Below are 20,071 nucleotides of genomic sequence, written 5' to 3' on the forward strand. Positions count from 1 at the left end.
TTTAGTCAGGCGATTTTTTTACCAGTGTGTGAATGTGTGTGTGTGAATGGGTGGATGACTGGATATGTAAAGCGCTTTGGGGTCCTTAGGGACTAGTAAAGCGCTATATAAATACAGGCCATTTACCATTTATGGTCCTATTCATTCTTTCTACAACTCCTGAACTCTGAGGATGGTATGACACATGATATTTCCAGTCTATTGCTAGAGTTTTAGCACACTTTTGAATTACTTCTGATGTGAATGAAGGTCCTCTATCACTGTTAATTTGGTGAGGTATTCCAAATCTGGGTATTATTTCATTGCACAACTTTTGACAGACTACTTCTGCAGTTTCTTTTGATGTTGGATAAGCTTCTACCCATTTACTAAATTGATCCACTATTACCAGTAAGTACTTGATGCTTCCTTGTGCTGGCATGTGTGTAAAATCAATTTGTAATGTATGAAATGGGAAATCTGGTTGTGGTAAATGCTGATGTTTTGCTTTTGAGCTACCTACATTAGTTCGTGCACATTAGGGCTGCCACAAACGATTATTTTGATAGTCGACTAGTCACCGATTATTTTTGCGATTAGTCGACTAATCAGATCATCATCCATTGGACGTACAGCGTACAGCTTATTGCACCAGCAGCATCTGGTCTTATATAACTATCATTAGCTTACAGCTTGAAGTGTTTGTGCTAACTAAAAATAAAGACAAGATGGTAGTTTATTAATTTTTAATGAAATTTGCAGATTGTTTCGGTGAAGTTTAATAAACTCCTTGCTTTCTAAAATATAACAGGACACCGGAGTATATTATCCAGCGTCTCAAACTTCTGATGATCAGCTGTCTGCTTGAAGTTTATTTAGCTGTGCAAAAACTATAACTTTAATCTTAGCCAAACCGATTTACTCAGGAACAAATAAAATACTAAAGAAAGCCAAACAATAACATTTTAAGTTATCTAAGTGACTTATATATATGTTTAACCTGAGTAGCGAAAGACAGTGGTGGGTTTGAAAACGATTTGCCGGAAGTCCGGTGTTCTCACGGCTCTAGTTAGCCTTGCCCCCGCCTAGCTAACGAGCTAGTGGGTAACAGACGTCTCCGAAAACGTCGGAGAGCTTTTGAAAATATGTGGTGTCTTGATAAACTGAGCAGATATTTGAGGTTTACACAGCTACATTCTTGCCTGAAAATATGTTAAATGTTTTTTTTGTGACCCAGAAAGAATAATAAGAGTAATATTAAAACTAACTAGCTACCGCCATTGTTGACAACTGCGCTGGGCTGCGCTATGAATTCTGGGACACAGCTTCTTCTTCTTCGGGGTTTAACGGCAGCTGGCATCCTTGTACATGCAGTGCTGCCATCTTCTGTTTCAGTCCGTTATTACACCCTTAAATCCTACTACTCATTCCTGCGTCCTTTGTGATCTTACAAAGCTTCAAACGATGCGTCGACTATTAAATTAGTCGTCGAACTACCGCAGGCAGCACCTTTGAGTAGAAGGCTACTGGACGGTAGCCACAGCCATGCTCTTGGGCCAGTACGCCTGCACAGGTTGTGCCGTTCTCTATGACGTACAGGTGGAACGGTAAGTGGTAGTCAGGCAGACCCAAACAAGGGGCGGAGGTCAGCGCTCCCTTTAATGCATTGAAAGAGGCAGTCATTTCTGTTGACCACAGTATTCGAGGAGGCTTGTCTTTTTTGCAGCATTCACGCAGAATGTGGTCATGAAAAGAACAGTCTGGTATCCACTGTCTGCAATAGTTCACCATGCCTAGGAAAGACAGCATTTCCTTCTGTGTAGTGGGCTTAGGGACAGAGGTCACAGCTTTGACCCTGTCTGTAGTCATGGAACGTTGTCCGTGAGACAGTGTAAATCCCAAATATTGAACAGAAGTCTGACAGTACTGCATTTTCTTTGCTGATGCTTTGTGGCCAGTCTGTTGGAGGTGCTGGAGTAGCATGTGTGTGGCAGTTTGACATAGTTTTTCACTTTCAGCACAGAGGAGGAGATCATCCACGTACTGTATCAGGGTACAGCCCTCTGGAGGAATGAAGCCGTCCAGGGTAGCACGTACCACCATTGAGAAAGCCGCAGGGCTGTCTACCATGCCTTGGGGTAAGTGAGTCCATGTGTACTGCTTATCTCTATGTGTAAAAGCAAATATCGGCTGTGTGTCCTCATGCACAGGCACTGAGAAAAAGGCGGAGCACAAATCCACCACAGTAAAATGTGTAGCTGTTGCTGGAATAGATGTCAGTATGCTGGGAACGTCTGGGACGAGAGGTGGCAGAGGCATAATGACTGCATTAATTTGCCTTAAGTCTTGTGTGAAACGCCATATGCCAGGTTTGTTAGGCTTTGGCACAGGATTGACAGGAGTGTTATATGGAGATACTGTGGGCTTTATTACTCCAACTGTCAATAAATCTCCTATGATGATGTCTAGGGCTGCGGCTTTTTCAGCGGAAATGGGATATTGCTTGACATATACTGGCTTGTTGTGTTTCAGCTGAGCATGATAAGGTGTACAGTCAATAAATCCTACATCATTCTCACCTCTTGACCATAATGTCATGTTCTGATATTCAGCTGGCAATGTGACAGCAGAGATAGTACAGTGTATGGGGTAGGTTAGATCTATGTGTCGACATGGTGCAGTAATGTCATAGCCCACGTCTGAGTTATGTGACAAAACCACTGTTTGGCCTTCACTGGTGTGAGCAGTTATCATGTTGTTGAACAGTGTGAGAGAAACAAATATGTGGCTTCCAGGCATGGGGTTACCTGGTAGTGGTGTCTGTACACGTATTTGGCACAGTGTGTGACGTGGGGTACCAGTCAGATGGATATTGAGTTCATTCTCTGCTGAGGCGTCCAGCTGACACAGAGGCTGTTCCTTCTCCATGGTGTCGGTGCATAGGGCAGAGAAAACATAGCTGTTATCAGTATCTGCAAACATTTCACCCTTTGTGTTAAATGAAATACACAAGTTCATTTTTGCCATTAAATCTCTGCCTAATAGATTCACAGGCGAGTTTGGAATAATTATGAATGGATGATATGTAATTTCATCTGGTTTTGGGCCCCAGCGTGTTTTTAGAGAATGAGTTTTGGGGCATTGCACTAGAGTTCCGTTTATTCCCATGGTGTTGATGCACACAGAGGAAACAGGCCCACTATAGAATTTTCCAGACAGTGAACTTTTAGTGGCTCCACTGTCAACTAAAAAGGAATAAGTCTTTTCACCTATCTCTATATCTAACATGGGCAAGCTTTCTGTGTTACGGGACAATTGCAAATGCAGCATCGTGTGTAGTGCTTCACACTGTCCCTCATCCTCACCTGGGCCTCCCTATTGTCGGTCCAGCCTTTCGTTATCATATGGGTGGGGATTAAAATGTGGATTATAAGGTTGCTGCCTAGGTGCAAAGGGGCCATTATTTTGATGTGATTTCTGTCTGCGTTGCCAGTTACCTTGTCTGGAAGAGCTCTGCTGACGCCTAGTGGCAGGAGCTGGTCCTGTGTTTTGTGGTTGAGACCCACGTGCTGCTGATTTGCATTCCCTCCTCCAGTGCCCTATTTTTCCACAGTAAAAACATACGTCTCCACTCCTATCTCTCCTTCTGAGATCTCCCTGCTGCGCTCGTTGAGGGGGCGGGGCCCCTGCATACATCATTTTCTCACTTTCCTCTGAGCCTTCAACATCAAAATTCAACATCATTTTAACACTTTTAGCCTTCGTGCTGTTGGGAAAAAGATCTGCACCAGCTTTCGTTTTGACAAGTGTGATAAAGTTCTTTATCTTCATGTCATAGAGATTATCAGTGGCAGTCAGCTTCAATAGTTGTGAACATTCTGGATGAATATTGTTTAAAAATGTTGTTATGAAAATCTGATCATTTCCACCTTCAGGCATGCATGCCTCATTAGTCCAGCAGTGCGTGAAACGTTTCATAAACACTAGAATAGATTCATCTGGCTTTTGCTTGCACATGGTTACTGCATTTAAATCAATTTTATCTCTAGACATTGTGAGCAGAAATTTCTTTAGATTTTGAAAAAAGGCTGTGATCTTGTCATCGTTTATCCACAAAAACGAGGTGGTGTTGGCTGCTTGGTCATTTTTAGGGTCTAGTTCCTCTACTTCTTCAATAAGCTGAGATTCAGTCACACCTGGGATTCGTTGACATAATATATATCTATAATCAGGCCCACCCAAGTGGTGGTATCTGGTACTTCTCTGTAATGCAGAAACATAGGCTGTAGGATTTTTTATCGGACCCGTCTAAGGTCTTTGAATTATTCTGACCCATGGTCAGTGATTTCCAGAGGGGTTTAGACGCTTGAAGGATTTAAGTTAGTTTTTTTTTTTTTGCTGTGGCACACCTGAGGCTACTTGATTTTTTTGCTAGCAATTTTATCTTTTTGGTGAGCAACTTCTCACTTTTTAACGAGCAACTTCTCGCTTTATGACCACAGGCAACTTCCTGCGTCCTTTCTGCTTTAATTTACAAAACAACAGGCAACTTCCTGTGTTTCTATGTGGGCCACTAAAGAAGGCTCCTCAGTGTATCCCACTTGTTACTACAGTGGGGCAAAAAAGTATTTAGTCAGCCACCGATTGTGCAAGTTCCCCCACCTAAAATGATGACAGAGGTCAGTAATTTGCACCAGAGGTACACTTCAACTGTGAGAGACAGAATGTGAAAAAAAAATCCATGAATCCACATGGTAGGATTTGTAAAGAATTTATTCGTAAATCAGGGTGGAAAATAAGTATTTGGTCAATAACAAAAATACAACTCAATACTTTGTAACATAACCTTTGTTGGCAATAACAGAGGTCAAACGTTTACTATAGGTCTTTACCAGGTTTGCACACACAGTAGCTGGTATTTTGGCCCATTCCTCCATGCAGATCTTCTCGAGAGCAGTGATGTTTTGGGGCTGTCGCCGAGCAACACGGACTTTCAACTCCCGCCACAGATTTTCTATGGGGTCGAGGTCTGGAGACTGGCTAGGCCACTCCAGGACTTTCAAATGCTTCTTACGGAGCCACTCCTTTGTTGCCCGGGCGGTGTGTTTTGGATCATTGTCATGTTGGAAGACCCAGCCTCGTTTCATCTTCAAAGTTCTCACTGATGGAAGGAGGTTTTGGCTCAAAATCTCACGATACATGGCCCCATTCATTCTGTCCTTAACACGGATCAGTCGTCCTGTCCCCTTGGCAGAAAAACAGCCCCATAGCATGATGTTTCCACCCCCATGCTTCACAGTAGGTATGGTGTTCTTGGGATGCAACTCAGTATTCTTCTTCCTCCAAACACGACGAGTTGAGTTTATACCAAAAAGTTCTACTTTGGTTTCACCTGACCACATGACATTCTCCCAATCCTCTGCTGTATCATCCATGTGCTCTCTGGCAAACTTCAGACGGGCCTGGACATGCACTGGCTTCAGCAGCGGAACACGTCTGGCACTGCAGGATTTGATTCCCTGCCGTTGTAGTGTTACTGATGGTGACCTTTGTTACTTTGGTCCCAGCTCTCTGCAGGTCATTCACCAGGTCCCCCCGTGTGGTTCTGGGATCTTTGCTCACCGTTCTCATGATCATTTTGACCCCACGGGATGAGATCTTGCGTGGAGCCCCAGATCGAGGGAGATTATCAGTGGTCTTGTATGTCTTCCATTTTCTGATGATTGCTCCCACAGTTGAACACCGCCTTTGCCTCCGCGAACACATCGGACTACAAACACGCACATTACCAACTCCGGAAGACGATCAAAGCAGCCAAACGTGAGTACAGGGACAGGGTGGAACAACAGTTTGACAACCCTCGGAGTATGTGGCAGGGACTAAACACGATCACAGACTTTAGAGGGAAAACCAGCACACCGCAGACCACGGCCTCTCTGTGTGAGGATCTAAACGTATTCTACGCTAGATTCGACACAGCGAACACCATGAGACCGGACAGTGTGCGCACCGCGGATGACGTCAGTGCGCACACTGTGTCTGAGGAGGATGTGCGGAAGTGCTTCAGGAAGGTGAACGCACGCAAAGCTACTGGTCCGGACGGGATTCCCGGCCGCGTCCTCAGGTCATGCGCGGCTCAGCTGGCTGGAGTGTTCACGCACATCTTCAACCTTTCCCTCTCTCTGTCTGTAGTCCCAGCCTGCTTCAAAATGGCCACCATCGTCCCTGTACCCAAATCCTCCACCATCTCCTCATTGAACGACTGGCGACCTGTAGCCCTGACCCCCATCGTAAGCAAATGCTTCGAGAAGCTGGTCAGGGACTTCATCTGCTCTGCACTACCCGACTCACTGGACCCTCTACAGTTTGCATACCGCCACAACAGGTCCACTGATGATGCCATAGCCCTGACACTACACACTGCCCTGTCACACCTGGAGAAGAGAGACACGTATGTGAGGATGCTGTTTGTAGATTACAGCTCAGCATTCAATACCATCGTTCCCTCGAAGCTGGACAGGAAACTACAGGATCTAGGACTGAGCAGCTCCCTCTGCAGCTGGATCCTTAGCTTCCTGTCTGACAGACGCCAGGTGGTCAGACTGGGCAGCATCACCTCATCCCCCATCACACTGAACACTGGTGCTCCACAGGGGTGTGTACTGAGCCCTCTCCTGTACTCACTCTACACCTACGACTGCACAGCCACTAACAGCTCCAACATCATTGTGAAGTTTGCGGACGACACTACAGTGGTGGGTCTTATCACCAACGGTGATGAGACGGCTTACAGGGAGGAGGTCAGCGCCCTGACCCACTGGTGTCAAGACAACCATCTCACCCTCAACGTCGCAAAGACAAAGGAGTTGATAGTGGACTTCCGGAGGTGCAGAGAAGTACACACCCCCATCACCATCAACGGCGCTGCTGTGGAGAGAGTGAGCAGCTTCCGGTTCCTTGGCGTACACCTGGCTGAGGATCTTACGTGGTCAGTACACACAAACAAAACAGTGAAGAAGGCGCAGCAGCGCCTCTTCTTTCTCAGGAGACTGAAAAGATTCGGCATGAGCCCCCGCATCCTCAGGACCTTCTATCGCTGTGCCATTGAGAGCATCCTCACTGGATGCATCACCACCTGGTATGGCAACAGCACCGCCTACAACTGCAAAGCTCTCCAGCGAGTAGTGCGGTGTTCTGAACGGATAATTGGAGGTGAGCTTCCCTCCCTCCAAGACATCTACAGGAAGCGCTGCCTGAGGAAAGCGGGGAGGATCATCAAGGACTCCAGTCACCCCAGCCATAAACTGTTCAGACTGCTTCCATCAGGAAGGAGGTTCTGCAGCATCCGGTCCCGAACCAGCAGACTGAGAGACAGCTTTTTCCATCAGGCCATCAGACTGCTGAACACGTCATAGACACCTCAGCTTCACTACTGGAACTTCAACATTATGCACTCCATACTGTATATAAATGCCACTTGTTTTGCACATGTCTCAACTCTGTATATTTTATATATTTTATTATTATTATTATTTTATTTTATTTTTTTACTATTTAATTTGTAAAAATGTGTATACACACACACACACACACACACACGTAGGAAAATATTTAGTATACACATCCAGAAATGCATACACTATTATATATTGTACATATATTTATTAGTTTCAGGTTGGCCATTCTTGTATTTTGCTCGTTTGTGTTGTTGTGTTTGCACATCTCTGTTGCTTGTGGGGCTCGCACACAAGAATTTCACTCGCATGTGCTGTGCCAGTGTGCCTGCACATGTGATGTGACAATAAAAAGTGATTTGATTTGATTTGTGATTTGATTTGATTTGTGATTTGATTTGATTTGATTTTTTCACACCAAGCTGCTTGCCTATTGTAGATTCACTCTTCCCAGTCTGGTGCAGGTCTTCAATACTTTTCCTGGTGTCCTTCGAAAGCTCTTTGGTCTTGGCCATGGCGGAGTTTGGAGTCTGACTGTTTGAGGCTGTGGACAGGTGTCTTTTATACAGATGATGAGTTCAAACAGGTGCCATTCATACAGGTAACGAGTGGGGGACAGTAAAGCTTCTTACAGAAGACGTTACCGGTCTGTGAGAGCCAGAGATTTTCCTTGTTTGAGGTGACCAAATACTTATTTTCCACCCTAATTTACGAATAAATTCTTTACAAATCCTACCATGTGAATTCATGGATTTTTTTTTTTCACATTCTGTCTCTCACAGTTGAAGTGTACCTCTGGTGCAGATTACTGACCTCTGTCATCATTTTAAGTGGGGGAACTTGCACAATCGGTGGCTGACTAAATACTTTTTTGCCCCACTGTATGTGGGCCACTGAGAAAGGCCTCGTCAGCGTATCCCGTTTCTATGTGGATCACTGAGAAAGGCATAACAAAGTCTTATAAAATAAAAAGACACGTGCCTACCTTCGTCAGGATCCCACTTCTGACACCAAAATTGAAGGAAATGGCTTCCAGGGCCTAATCCGTGGATCGGCTTCCTCCGAGGCGTGGGCGTCTATCAGCAGAGATTGTAGCTTCACCTATCAGCAGAGATTGTCCCTTAATCTGTAACACAGTCAAATATATTCTCAAGTAACATTCAAGCATGCCATTCAGCGTGTTAGTACGAGCAGCTCGGGAGCAGCTTGGGAGAACAAGAAAACAGAGACTGCTTCAGATTGTCTTCCCAAATCGACTCAACTTTATTCACAAGTACAACAGTTTATATAGAGGGTAAAATTCATGAGACAGCAGATTATCAGTTTAAACCAGTACAGACCAAGATAAGGGAGCGTCTTCCTGCCCTTGGGTGAAGAAGCATCCTTTGTGTAGTTTATCAGTTCAGCTACAATTGTGATTATCTCAGCGACATATTTTCAAGGCACAAAACAAAGAGTTCTTTCATTAGTGAAATCTGAAACAAACCATCTGGCCTTCAACAGGCGTCTAAAAGATTAAGAAACTAATGTAGCTGAGGGAGTGATCTCTGTGGTATTTCAACCTTGTACCAGCCTGTGATTCTCACACATCAATTCTTGGGTCAAAGAGAAAAATAACTAAAACAAAGGGGCCTTATTGAATGACAGAGTTTTCCTGCATAATGTCACTATAAAACAATATCCAGTAAATGCTCCCATGGTACTAAAATACCTAACACAGTATACTGTGTATATTTATACTGGCAGTATGGAAATGATCATTTGGAAATGCTTAAAATGGAAATGATCATTTACTGTGAGGTGAGGTGTGGTTGGGGTGTTTTGTAACAGTGGTTGTGCTTTTGTAACGTTGAGGTATGGACAGCTACACACTGAGGCTTTGAGCCTCAGTCCTGCCTGTTCACATTTTATTCTGTAAAAACTAAATTTTCACTGCTTTTATGGCCTTTTTTTAGTGGGGAGAACATAGCTAGGATTTAATGATTTAACAAATCTTTTAAATCCTTTGTCCTCCACAATGCTAACTGGCTCAATCACCATGCTAACCAGGTCTTCATCTATTTGAGATTGTTCTCCTGAGGAAAGACAATAAAGACAAAGCACAAATATAAATATCACACACGTAACTTATTACAATTGTATAATATTGTTATATCATTTAGTAACATTACTGCATGCTATATTATCATGGCATTTGATGGCTCACCTGGTCTTGCTCCAGAATCGGTGTTCCCCCTATTCACATGCAAAGCTCTGTAGTGCCTAAGCATGGATGAGGTGTTGTTGTTATATCCCAGCTCCCTGGCACATAGCAAACACTTTACCTTGTACAAAAGTAAAGACAGCTTAACATAAATTGTATTGCACCATCAGTATTATGAAAATACATCTTCTGTAGAAATTTACATAGCTTGTTGGGAGGAATAAAATCACAATGTTCCCACACAGGGGAGGACATCCTCCTCTTCTTAGCTGGCTCCATTCTCTCCTGACTTTCTCTCCTCACTCTCATAAACCTCCAAACTGTCTCCAAACTCTCACTAACCGCAACTCTCCATCAAACACCTACATTTTGAATGAAGTCTGAGGGTTTATATCGCTGTCATATCTCGCGGCAAAGTTCGAACCACTTCATGAACCAGTCACGTGGTACAGCCGGGCAGCGAGGCTTCGGACGTCATCATTTTCAGCTCCTCCCATAAATGAAGCAAGCCTCGATACGCGCATCGCGGAAACGCCCCCTCCATTACTCGACACAGGCTTTGAAGCCTCGATACAGAACGTCACATCACTACCTTTAGCGACTCTGTTTTTCTAAAAAGCGACTAGCGACAAATCTGGCGACTTTTTCTTATTTATGACGATTTTTGACATGAAAGCGCGTATCGCTCTTCGCAACAAAGCAGCGGGTGCTTTCTTTCTTTCTTTGTTATGGGAAGAAATACTGAAATCATCATGATTGAGTAGTGATTTATGTAACTTTGTGTATATAATTTGGCATTTCCTACTGATGTAGGCTAAAAATAAATACATGATACAATTTCATGTATTTTAAAGGTTTATTTGCAAGACACAAAAACAGACAAAATAGAAAGTTCCAAATGTATTGTGCACGAAACAAATTCAAACGTGGCGATGGAGCCAGGTGCAGATGTCTGTCACAAGTTAATCTGGCTGTAGGCTATGGCACTTAGCCACAGGTGGAGCTAGTTGACTCGACTCCATTTGAGTGCACACAAAGTAAACTGCACGCTTTAGTTGTGATTCTGAAATCGGAGTAATAGAACGTACGAGGGGAGCGATAACAACTACAGGATTCTCCCGATCGTTTACTCTTGCTGTCCCGTGAGCAGCATCGGCGTGGTGTTAATTGTTTGCTGTTTTCGCGATCGCCTCCTGCATGAGAATATCCAGGTAAACTCGCGACATTTTTAAACATTTTGTTGTTAAAGAGCAACAAGGCTGACACAGTGTGTTTGAGGTAACCTCACAAATATCACAGATTAAATATTTGCTGTTTATTTGCTGTTTTGTCGGTAGCGGCTCCTGAAAGGCAAGTCTACCACACATCTGTTCGACCAAAGCCAGTTGATCTGCGACGCCAGTTAATCTGGAAAACTGGAAGCAGGATTCATCACGTCATGACTTAAAGACCGGATAGCGATTTTCCTTACTGAGGAGTTGGCCACATGGTGGGCATGTGGACAATTCCTGCCAATGCTTTGGAAGCATTTGGAATGTGTGGATAAATGCATTGATCTACAATAGTAATACACCACAGTAAAGTGTATGAAGCTTCATCTGTGTAAATAGACTTACCGGCAACTTTCTTTGGTAGACGTGTTCAAATATTCTATTTTACTCTATTTTAAGCTAAAATATCTTGTATTAAGTGAAAAAATCTGCCAATGGAACAAGTGAAAAATCTCTAGTTTTTCTCTAGTTTCAAGATTCACTGTCTTGAAACAAGTTCCTTTAGCTTACTGAAATGTTGCCCTGTAGCTGATTGTGTCTTATTTTAAGTGTAATGAGATAATTTTGACTAGAAATAAGACAAATATACTTGGTAAGATTTTGAGTTTTTGCAGTGTAGATGACCCTTTTAATCTTTCTTGATCTTTCTTATCATCACATTAGTCACCATTTTCTTGTGTCCCTTTGTTGATGAAGGTCTGGATGATCAGCAGGTCTGTGATCAGGAGAGGAGCTCCAGTCTCCACCAGCAGGACCCAGAGCCTCCACAGACTAGAGAGGAACAGAAGGAAATGTGCAGCAGTGAGGAAGGAGAGCAGCTTGAACTGAAGCAGGAGGCTGAAGGCATTAATGTGTGGACTGGTGAAGAGGTGGATTTGTTGTGGAAATCTGGAGTAAAGCTGACCACAGTAGGTATGTAAAACTGTAATATACAGATTACATATTAAAACGTTGGGTGATGACATGACAAAGACACGTGGCGTGTATTACCGTCTAGCATACTACCTCACTGAAGACATGTTTTCTCTTAGCACTGTAAAATATAAACCGGGTTCAACATCTTCTGTTTGTTTAATAAAAAACAAAAATTTTGAATTATGTTTGTCCAGTGAAGGAAGTCTCAGGCTTAAGCCACAGCCTGGTAATGGCTTTTCTTGCTGCAGTGAGAAGAATCTTAGTTAAATATAAATCCTCTCTTTTAACCTTATCATCAATATTTCCTAAAAATACTGTAGTACAGTCCTCAGGAACCTTGTGACCTAAAACCTTATCACCCACTGTTTTCCAGAATGAGTGATTTTTAGAGCAAGACCAGAAGATAAATCTTTGGTTCTTCATCAAATTGAGGTATAATTTAGATTTCTGTTGTTTTTTGTTGGTAGGCGTTGCACATCATTTCAATTAAAAGAGTTAATCATCTCAGCCTCAGCTATCTCTTTATTTTAGTAGTCTCGAAGTTGTAGATATCGAAACAAATCCTGGTTTTTCAATTCAAACATGTCTTTAAGCTCTTGAAAAGCTCCTACCTTTGTCCCTTTTGGTAATTAAACAGAAAGCAGTCAGGCCCCTGTTGGTCCACTCTTTGAAAGCCTTGTCATATTGTCCTGGTTTAAAACTATTTTCCAAGCTTATCCATCGCAACTTTTTGTGGCTATTTTTCAGGGTCAGTGCCATCAGGTATTAGCCTCTCTCTTCTGATCACATTTTCACCAAAGCTTATTACAGAGTTGCCCTCTTCTCCTTCTGGGACTCCGTAAATTCGCAGGTTATTTCTTGTCGATCTAGACTGAAGGTCTTCTAGCTTTTTGCCACTCGTGTTTCGGCTTCCTCAAGTTTCTCACTGTATTCTTGGACTGCTAGCTTATTAGCCGTTAGCTGTTGGTTTGTGTCTTTTTGAATTTATTCAGGTCTTCTTTCAACTCACGCCTGAAATCTTCTTTGAATGCGTTGAAGTCAGCTTTCATCTCCGTCCGGAGGTCAAAGATTTGTTGGCTGATATTTTTAATGCCCTCTTGCAAAGATTTGAGTTTGGCCCCCTCGCCATTTTCTTTATCTGAGTTAGCCTTATCCGCATGCGTGTTCTCTCTCTCTTCTGGAAAATACTGTTCAGTTGGTCCATGTATCTTGTTCTTTTTCTTTGTCTTTGTCCCCACCCCTGCATTGTTTTAAACATAGAAGTAGTAAAAAGAACTTGAATTTAAGGGGAAATTTGCTCGACCCCGAGGAGCTCAGAAATTACGCAGCCATTTTGCCTTGCTGCCAACCGCACGAGAGATAATATTTAAAAAATTTGTGCACCTTAAACATCGCTCACATATCTGAGAGACATGCTCACAGTGTAACTTTTTTCATGTTTGTTGTCATTTGTTCCATCAAGACCTCCCACAGCAACATAATTGTAAGGAAAATGAGGATCTAGATGACCCGCAGGTCTGTAGCCAGGAGAGGAACCCCAGTCTCAACCAAGAAGACCCGGAACAGGAGGAAATGTACACCAATCAGGAAGGAGAGCAGCTTGCACGTAACCAGGAAACCAAAGGCATCGTCGTCTGGACTGGGCAGGAACTAGGCATCATGTGGAACCCTGAAGTAAAGTTAAACAGAATAGGTATGCAAAATTGTAGTCAAACTGTCAAATTGTAGGTAGATTTCTTAATACAAAACTGAATATAACTCATGTTGAGTCCTAATCTGACCTCAGCGATATGTTATAGAGGTGCATGAAGAATCGAAGGACCAACTCCAATAAGGAAACTGACGCATGTTTTAAGAGCCAAAATTTCTGGCCTCTCAGCTAAGTCTTGTCCATCAAGGTGGTTCTTCTTTTTTTGTGCCCTGCATTTATGAAGCGGTTGCTTGGTCTCTCCAATGTCCAAGAAACTCCTATGCGTCCGACAAGTGTGTCCTCCTTTTACCCAGATTTGAAGGATGGGTCGGGTGTATACTTCGTGGCCCAACATATCCTAGAATTCGTAGCGTGGCCCACCCAAATCCAGTTTCCATCAATGGTGGCAGCTACTTAGTTTTAATATTACTCTGTCTGGGCGACAAAATAAACTTTTAAGAGCCTGGCCAGTAGCCATTCAGGCATGAGGGCTTGTTGTTCTTGGTCACAGGGATGATTGTGGATCGTTTGAAGCCACCCATGGCTCCAATACCATCCACATAAGTTTTTGAACACCTGAGAAAATCAGTGTTAATCTTTGGTACAGAAGCCTTTGTTTGCAATTACAGAGGTCAAAGGCTTCCTGTTGTTCTTGACCAGGTTTGTACAGGTCTCCACAAAGATCTCCTCTAGATCTGTCAGCTTGTGGGGCTGTCACTGAGCAACACAGTTTCAGCTCCCTCCAAAGGTTCTTCCAGAGGACTTAGGTCACCCCAGAACCTAATCTTAAGATTAGAGGGTGTCTATGTATTATGTGGAGCAGTGCAATACAAACAATTTTTTTTTTTTTTTTTTTTTTTTTTTTTTTTTTTTTTAGAAATAATGATTTCCTTAATTGAATGTGAATTTCAGACCCCTCCATGATTTCTAAGTGGGAGTACTTGCAAAGAAACCTCTGGCAGACTCAGGGAGGAGCCACTTGCACAAGCGCAGAGTGTTCAAATACTTATGTTCCTCACTGTATATTGTCTTTATTTTCTCATCGTAGATCTGTTTATATTAATTAATGTGCGATATCTGTCATTCAACACCAGAGTTTGAAAAGAGTTCAACTGTTTTAGATATTTACTGAGCTGACGCATGCACATTAAAACAAAGACTCAACAGTCACCCTATATCACACAAATTCCAACAGAGTAATATTTATGAGAAGAAGGAAGGAAGAAGACAATTGTTTCAATTTAAAATTTCCGCCCAATCGATTCTCTTTTTGCTTGGGCAGTTTAAAGAATTACATGTTTTCTCTGCAGCATGGAATGGGAAAAATGATTTAAACAGATTTTATATTCTGCTTTCTGGAATATACAATTCCAAACTTAAATTGATCATAAGAGGAGTGTCCTCTGCAAAACAGCTTGTCCCTCCAACATGCCTGTAATTGGTATATCTGTGCAACATGCTTACCATGTGGAGACCTGCTAATGGTTACCTTGTAATTTCTCAAATGTATGTCTTTTTTTGCTGCTTCTTTTTTTTTTTAATCTGTTGCTTCAGATTTACCACAACATGACTGTAAGGATGAGGGAGGGCTCACAGATCAGCACGTCTGCTACCAGACGAACTCCAGTCTGGACCAGGAGGATCCTTCGCAGATTAAAGGGGAACAGGAGAAACTCAGTACCACTCAAGAGGGAAAACCGCTTGTACAAAAGCAGGAGACCGGAACATTTTCTGCCTGTAAAGAAAGTGACCACAGTGAACCAGGACCAAGCAGTGACCAGCTCCTTTCTCACAACTCTACTGACACAGATCAGGACGAAAAAAAGGATGATAATTCACACAGTATGAAGTCAGCGCAAATTTTATCAGGACTGACAGTTCAAAATTCCAAGACAGCACATTTATGTAGCACCTATGGGAAAAAATTTAATTCTAAACCAAACTTGAATCAACATATACAAATTCACAAAGGTGGGAAACCACATTCTTGCGGCACCTGTAGGAAAAGATTTCGTTTTATATCAGACTTGGCTAGGCACATCAAAACTCACACAGGTGAGAAACAATATTCTTGTAGCACTTGTGGGAAAAGATTTAATTTAAAATCAAGTTTGAAATCCCACATAACAATTCACACAGGTGAGAACCCATATACCTGTAGCACATATGGGGAAAGATTTCGTCTAAACACACAGTTGAAGGGACATATGCAAATTCACACAGGTGAGATGCCATATTCCTGTAGCACTTGTGGGAAAGGATTTCATTTTAAATCAAGGTTGAAATCCCACATAACAATTCACACAGGTGAGAAGCCATATTCCTGTAGCACATGTGGGGAAAGATTTCGTCTAAACCTACAGTTGAAGAGACATGCGACTTCACACAGGTGAGAAGTCTGAGTCACAGAGAGGGCCCAAACTGTCCAAAGTTGTAGAATCCCCTAATTAGTGAAATTTATAGCTTACATTTGTTAGTGCAACTTGTTTTAAAGGCATGAAAATCTGTAGTATTATTAGGGCTGGACATCGTCACTGATTTCTAGAATCGATTCGATTCCGATTTGATTTGAGTCGATTTGAATCTGGGAAATTTTGCCTCAGTTAGAAATATTATTATTCTGATCACGTATCAGTACATATCCATATCTTTATATTTATAAAAAGAAAGCTGACACTTGCGAGACTTTATCAAAGGTGTAAGCGTCACAGCAGATGCCTTTGTGTCAAAGTAATTGAGGATAAAAGACAGAAAAACATGAAGGCAATCAGGGGTGATTTTAGCCCATTTTTGGGGGTGCTTCAGTGTTTCAATATTTATCTTTTATTAGATGTTCGTGTGGTTTGGTTATTTGCCTTTTGGTTGAAAGTAAACTGAGAGGACTTTTTGTTAGTGATCTTAATAGTATTTTTTTTCATATGAATGTAATTTTTCATCTAATCGAATAAAATCTATTTGTATATGATTGTCAGTCCGAAGAGGGAGAGAGGAAAGAGGAGAATGTGAGGAGAAAGTACAAGGTCAGGAAGAACCAGGTAACAGGATTTTAATGAATCGATATCATGTTATCCAAACTAGAATCGATTTTAATCAATAAATCGATAATCAAAACCCACCCCTAAGTATTAATTCCTTCTTACTGTGAGGCTGGCATAACAGTCATTATTCCTGACCCTGTGAGCTGACCTCGGGCATAAACCTGTCAAAAAAAGCTATAAAAATGATGGCTAAAGATGGAAGAAAGCCCAGAAAGTTATGCAAGACAAATGTTGAATATTATAGAGGAAGCAAAGTTGTGTAAATTGGATACACTGGTCAAAGTGAGACATTAATAAAAACATTCTATAATAATTGTTTTTAAGAAAACAATTTGTACACAAAGAAATAAATCTAGTTTAAAATTGGAATTAAATAAGTTTAAAGAAAAAATATGGATAATTATATAATAAAGGATGAGCAGCTGGTGACTCCTCTCCCATAAAGGGGTTTAGAAGTGCACTGGGAGTCTTCATTTTTATCGTTGTTGGCTTTTGGCCTGCATGTGCTTACGGAAAACACTGTAGAGGGCTTTGTGTTTTTTTTCTAAATTTTTGTTTATCTCGTCTGTTCAATAAAACTGTTGGCACCAAACTTCACTCATCTCCTGTGATTTTTGCACCCGTGTGTATACCTGTGAGCATGACTGCACTTGTATTTAAAAGGTTCCTTCATGTAACGATCTGCTAGAGGGTGTGCGGAGCCATAGTCCCGTTCCCCATGAAGCAGGCATGAAGCAGGTATGGAGGAGATCCAGGCTCCAGACATGCAGAGACCCCCAGTGCGCAAGAGTTTACGGAAGACCAACAGAGGGGCAACCATGCCACCCTTCCGGAAAGAGCTGAGAAGAGCTCCAGACGAGGGGTCACCCCAGGTCCCTGTGAGTCTTCAGTGTTTCTCCGCTCCGGCCTGGTCTGTTCAGGTGGAGCCCGGAGTCCACACCTGCCTCGTTCATCTGTTCATCATTGCCGGCAATCATCAGGCTGCGGTCTGTGACCGGCTCCCGGTGCAGACGGCTCCATGTTATAGTGTTTCTTCACTTGGCTCATGCGAGCCCAGCCCAATTTTTACTCTTTAAGTGTGCGCGTGTGTGTGTGTGTGTGTGTGTGTGGGGGGGGGGGAGATATGTGTGTATTCACATCATTTATGTTAATGAGAGTGTGGGGAGTGAGTTGGAGGGTGGGGTGGGCTGCTTTTAACTATGTAAAGCACTTTGTGCTACATTTTTTTTTTTGTAGTATGAAAAGTGCTTTATAAATAAAGATTGATTGATTGATTGATTGATTGATTTAACATCAGCGTCTCCTCCAGTTCTCTGCCAGTCTGTCAGCTATCCTATGGTTGTCACCAGGCCATGAAGTCTCTGTTGTATGTTTTGATTGAGACTAAATTTGATCTCTTCTCCCTCCAAGCAGTCATGACAGGAGCCCATGTCACACTGAGTTACTCACCTCTTCCACTTGCTGCTGAGCTCACTCTGTGGAATACTCACCTGTCTGGCATCACGCTTGTCTGAATTTCCAGTAGATTACTTCTGAAGCTCTGAGGACTCAAAAATGCAGAAAAAATATAGGAAACTAAAAGAACTGAATGTTGACCAATCCATGTGTTCTTCTAGAACAGGGGTCGGTAATCTGCGGCTCCGGATCTGCATAAGGCTCTTTCATCCTTATACTGCGGCTCCACGTGGCTTGGGAAAATAGTATTTAACTGAAGTGCATTTTATTTGTGTTAGTTCTTTTTTTAACTTGTGGTTCTAAATTGGAAGATTATTGTGATCTTGAAATTCAAAAGTAAAATTATGTTTTATTATTTTCGTTGCTCAAAATATGTGTCACACTGGCAGAAGCCGGTATACCTCCCAAAACGCTGTGCATTTATTAAGACTTTGAACCCCAGTTAGGGCTAGTAAAGAGAAAAATGTAAGAAAAGAAAAATGTTCACATGAACATGCTTTTCTGCATCTCTTTATTGACCACTTTTCCCACACGTTTGCTGCACACACACAGCCAGCTGTAGCTTTCCAGCTAACAAACGCTAACAAAATAACGCTGAAAACCGATAAAAACCCTGAAAATCATACATTTCACACCTGAGCCTCAACTCTCGCGGCCCGGTACCAAACGACTCACGGACCGGTACCGGTCTGAGGCCCGGGGGTTGGGGACCGCTGCTCTATAACGTCTATAACGATACCCTGGATTGAAACAGGGGTCACAGGTTTCCTGGTCCTCCTAAAGTCCACAATCAATTTTTGGTCCTCGGTCACTTTGAGCTGCAGATGATTCTGCTTGCACCACTTGATAAAGGAGTCAACTACAGCCCGGTACACCATCACATCACCCTCACTGAAGCATCCAACCACCGCAGAGTCATCAGAAAACATCTGAACATGGCAGGTCTGTGCAGTGGCTGACGTCTGTGATGGGGAGAGGGCAGTTCCTTGTGGTGCCCCTGTGTTGCTGATCACCTTGTGAGACACATAATGTTGAAGAAGCACATTTTGTGTTAGATACTCAAAAATCCAGGACACAGGAGAGGCATCCACTTGCATCTCAGTCAGCTTATCTCCCAGGACGATTGGCCTGAGAAGCCGGAGAAGCTTCTTTCCGCAGGCGATACGGTCTCTCAATCACACCACCACATAGTACTGACCCACAAATATGGTTTTTACACACACACTGGACATTCTGGACATTTGTTTACATTTGTTTACATTTGCCATCTTGTTATTGATTAATCAAATCACTCTATCACAAGTCGCTTAAATAAATCACTTTTAAGCATATTTGCACTACAGACTGCACTACACTACAGACACTACAGACACTTAAATATGTGGATTGCACAACCCTGGACATTACATTTCTTTCATTACCATTTATTACTCGTACAGCTGCTCTTATTGTTCCATATTTCTTCATATATTCTTATATATTTTCTATATTGTGTATTTTATGTATTGTGTATTTGTACTTGTATTTGTTGTACAGTTATTTTATTTGTAACTTTAATTTTTATATTTTATTCTTTCCTAGTTAAATTTACCCTTCATTTTAATTTTCCTATTTATTTCCTATCCTATTCATAGTCTTTTATTTTAGGTTACGAGCAGTTGTCTAAGCATTTCACTGCATATCGTACTGTGTATGACTGTGTACGTGACAAATGAAATTTGAATTTGATGATAATAAATGCACTGGAAAAGATAAAAATGACCCTCACACTGCTTGCCAGCTGGCCCATATGGGTGTAGACACAACTGAGTAGGTAGATGATGGTGTCCTCAGGTCTGAGGTGGGACTGGTAGTTAAACTGAAGGAGATCCTGATCTGGCCTGACTATATGGTACTGCATAAGACAACTCGTGAAAATAACATGTGTACCAAACTCTTTAACATGAAGTGTTGTCGTAAGAAAAATGAAGAAAAGGCTAGTTTCTTTCAGATTGTATGGTGAATTGAGCAAATATGACTAAAAATTTTAGACATTGTTAAACATGTGGGTATCTTTCATTTTTAAG

At 42.2% G+C, this 20,071-nt stretch overlaps 1 protein-coding gene across 7 annotated transcripts in view; it reads left to right on the forward strand.

Annotated features, from left to right (window-relative positions):
- Positions 1–17,106, forward strand: part of LOC309694526 (uncharacterized protein) — a 63,628-nt gene extending 46,522 nt beyond the window's left edge. For 2 of the 7 annotated variants that reach the window (XM_082514674.1, XM_082514676.1), the window contains 3 exons: positions 11,604–11,819; positions 13,285–13,515; positions 15,067–17,106. In XM_082514674.1, coding sequence (XP_082370800.1) covers positions 11,604–11,819; positions 13,285–13,515; positions 15,067–15,905 — 1,286 coding nt within the window. In that variant the 3' untranslated portion in view covers positions 15,906–17,106. Of the gene's footprint in view, positions 1–9,819; positions 10,848–11,603; positions 11,820–12,195; positions 12,255–13,284; positions 13,516–15,066 lie in introns of those variants that run through there. The other 5 variants (XM_082514680.1, XM_082514677.1, XM_082514673.1 and 2 more) reach the window with 5 other exon arrangements.
- Positions 17,107–20,071: the final 2,965 nt, after the last annotated feature.

The sequence above is a fragment of the Aulonocara stuartgranti genome, assembly GCF_965226115.1.
Source record: "Aulonocara stuartgranti genome assembly, chromosome: 18".
Lineage (NCBI taxonomy): Eukaryota > Metazoa > Chordata > Actinopteri > Cichliformes > Cichlidae > Aulonocara > Aulonocara stuartgranti.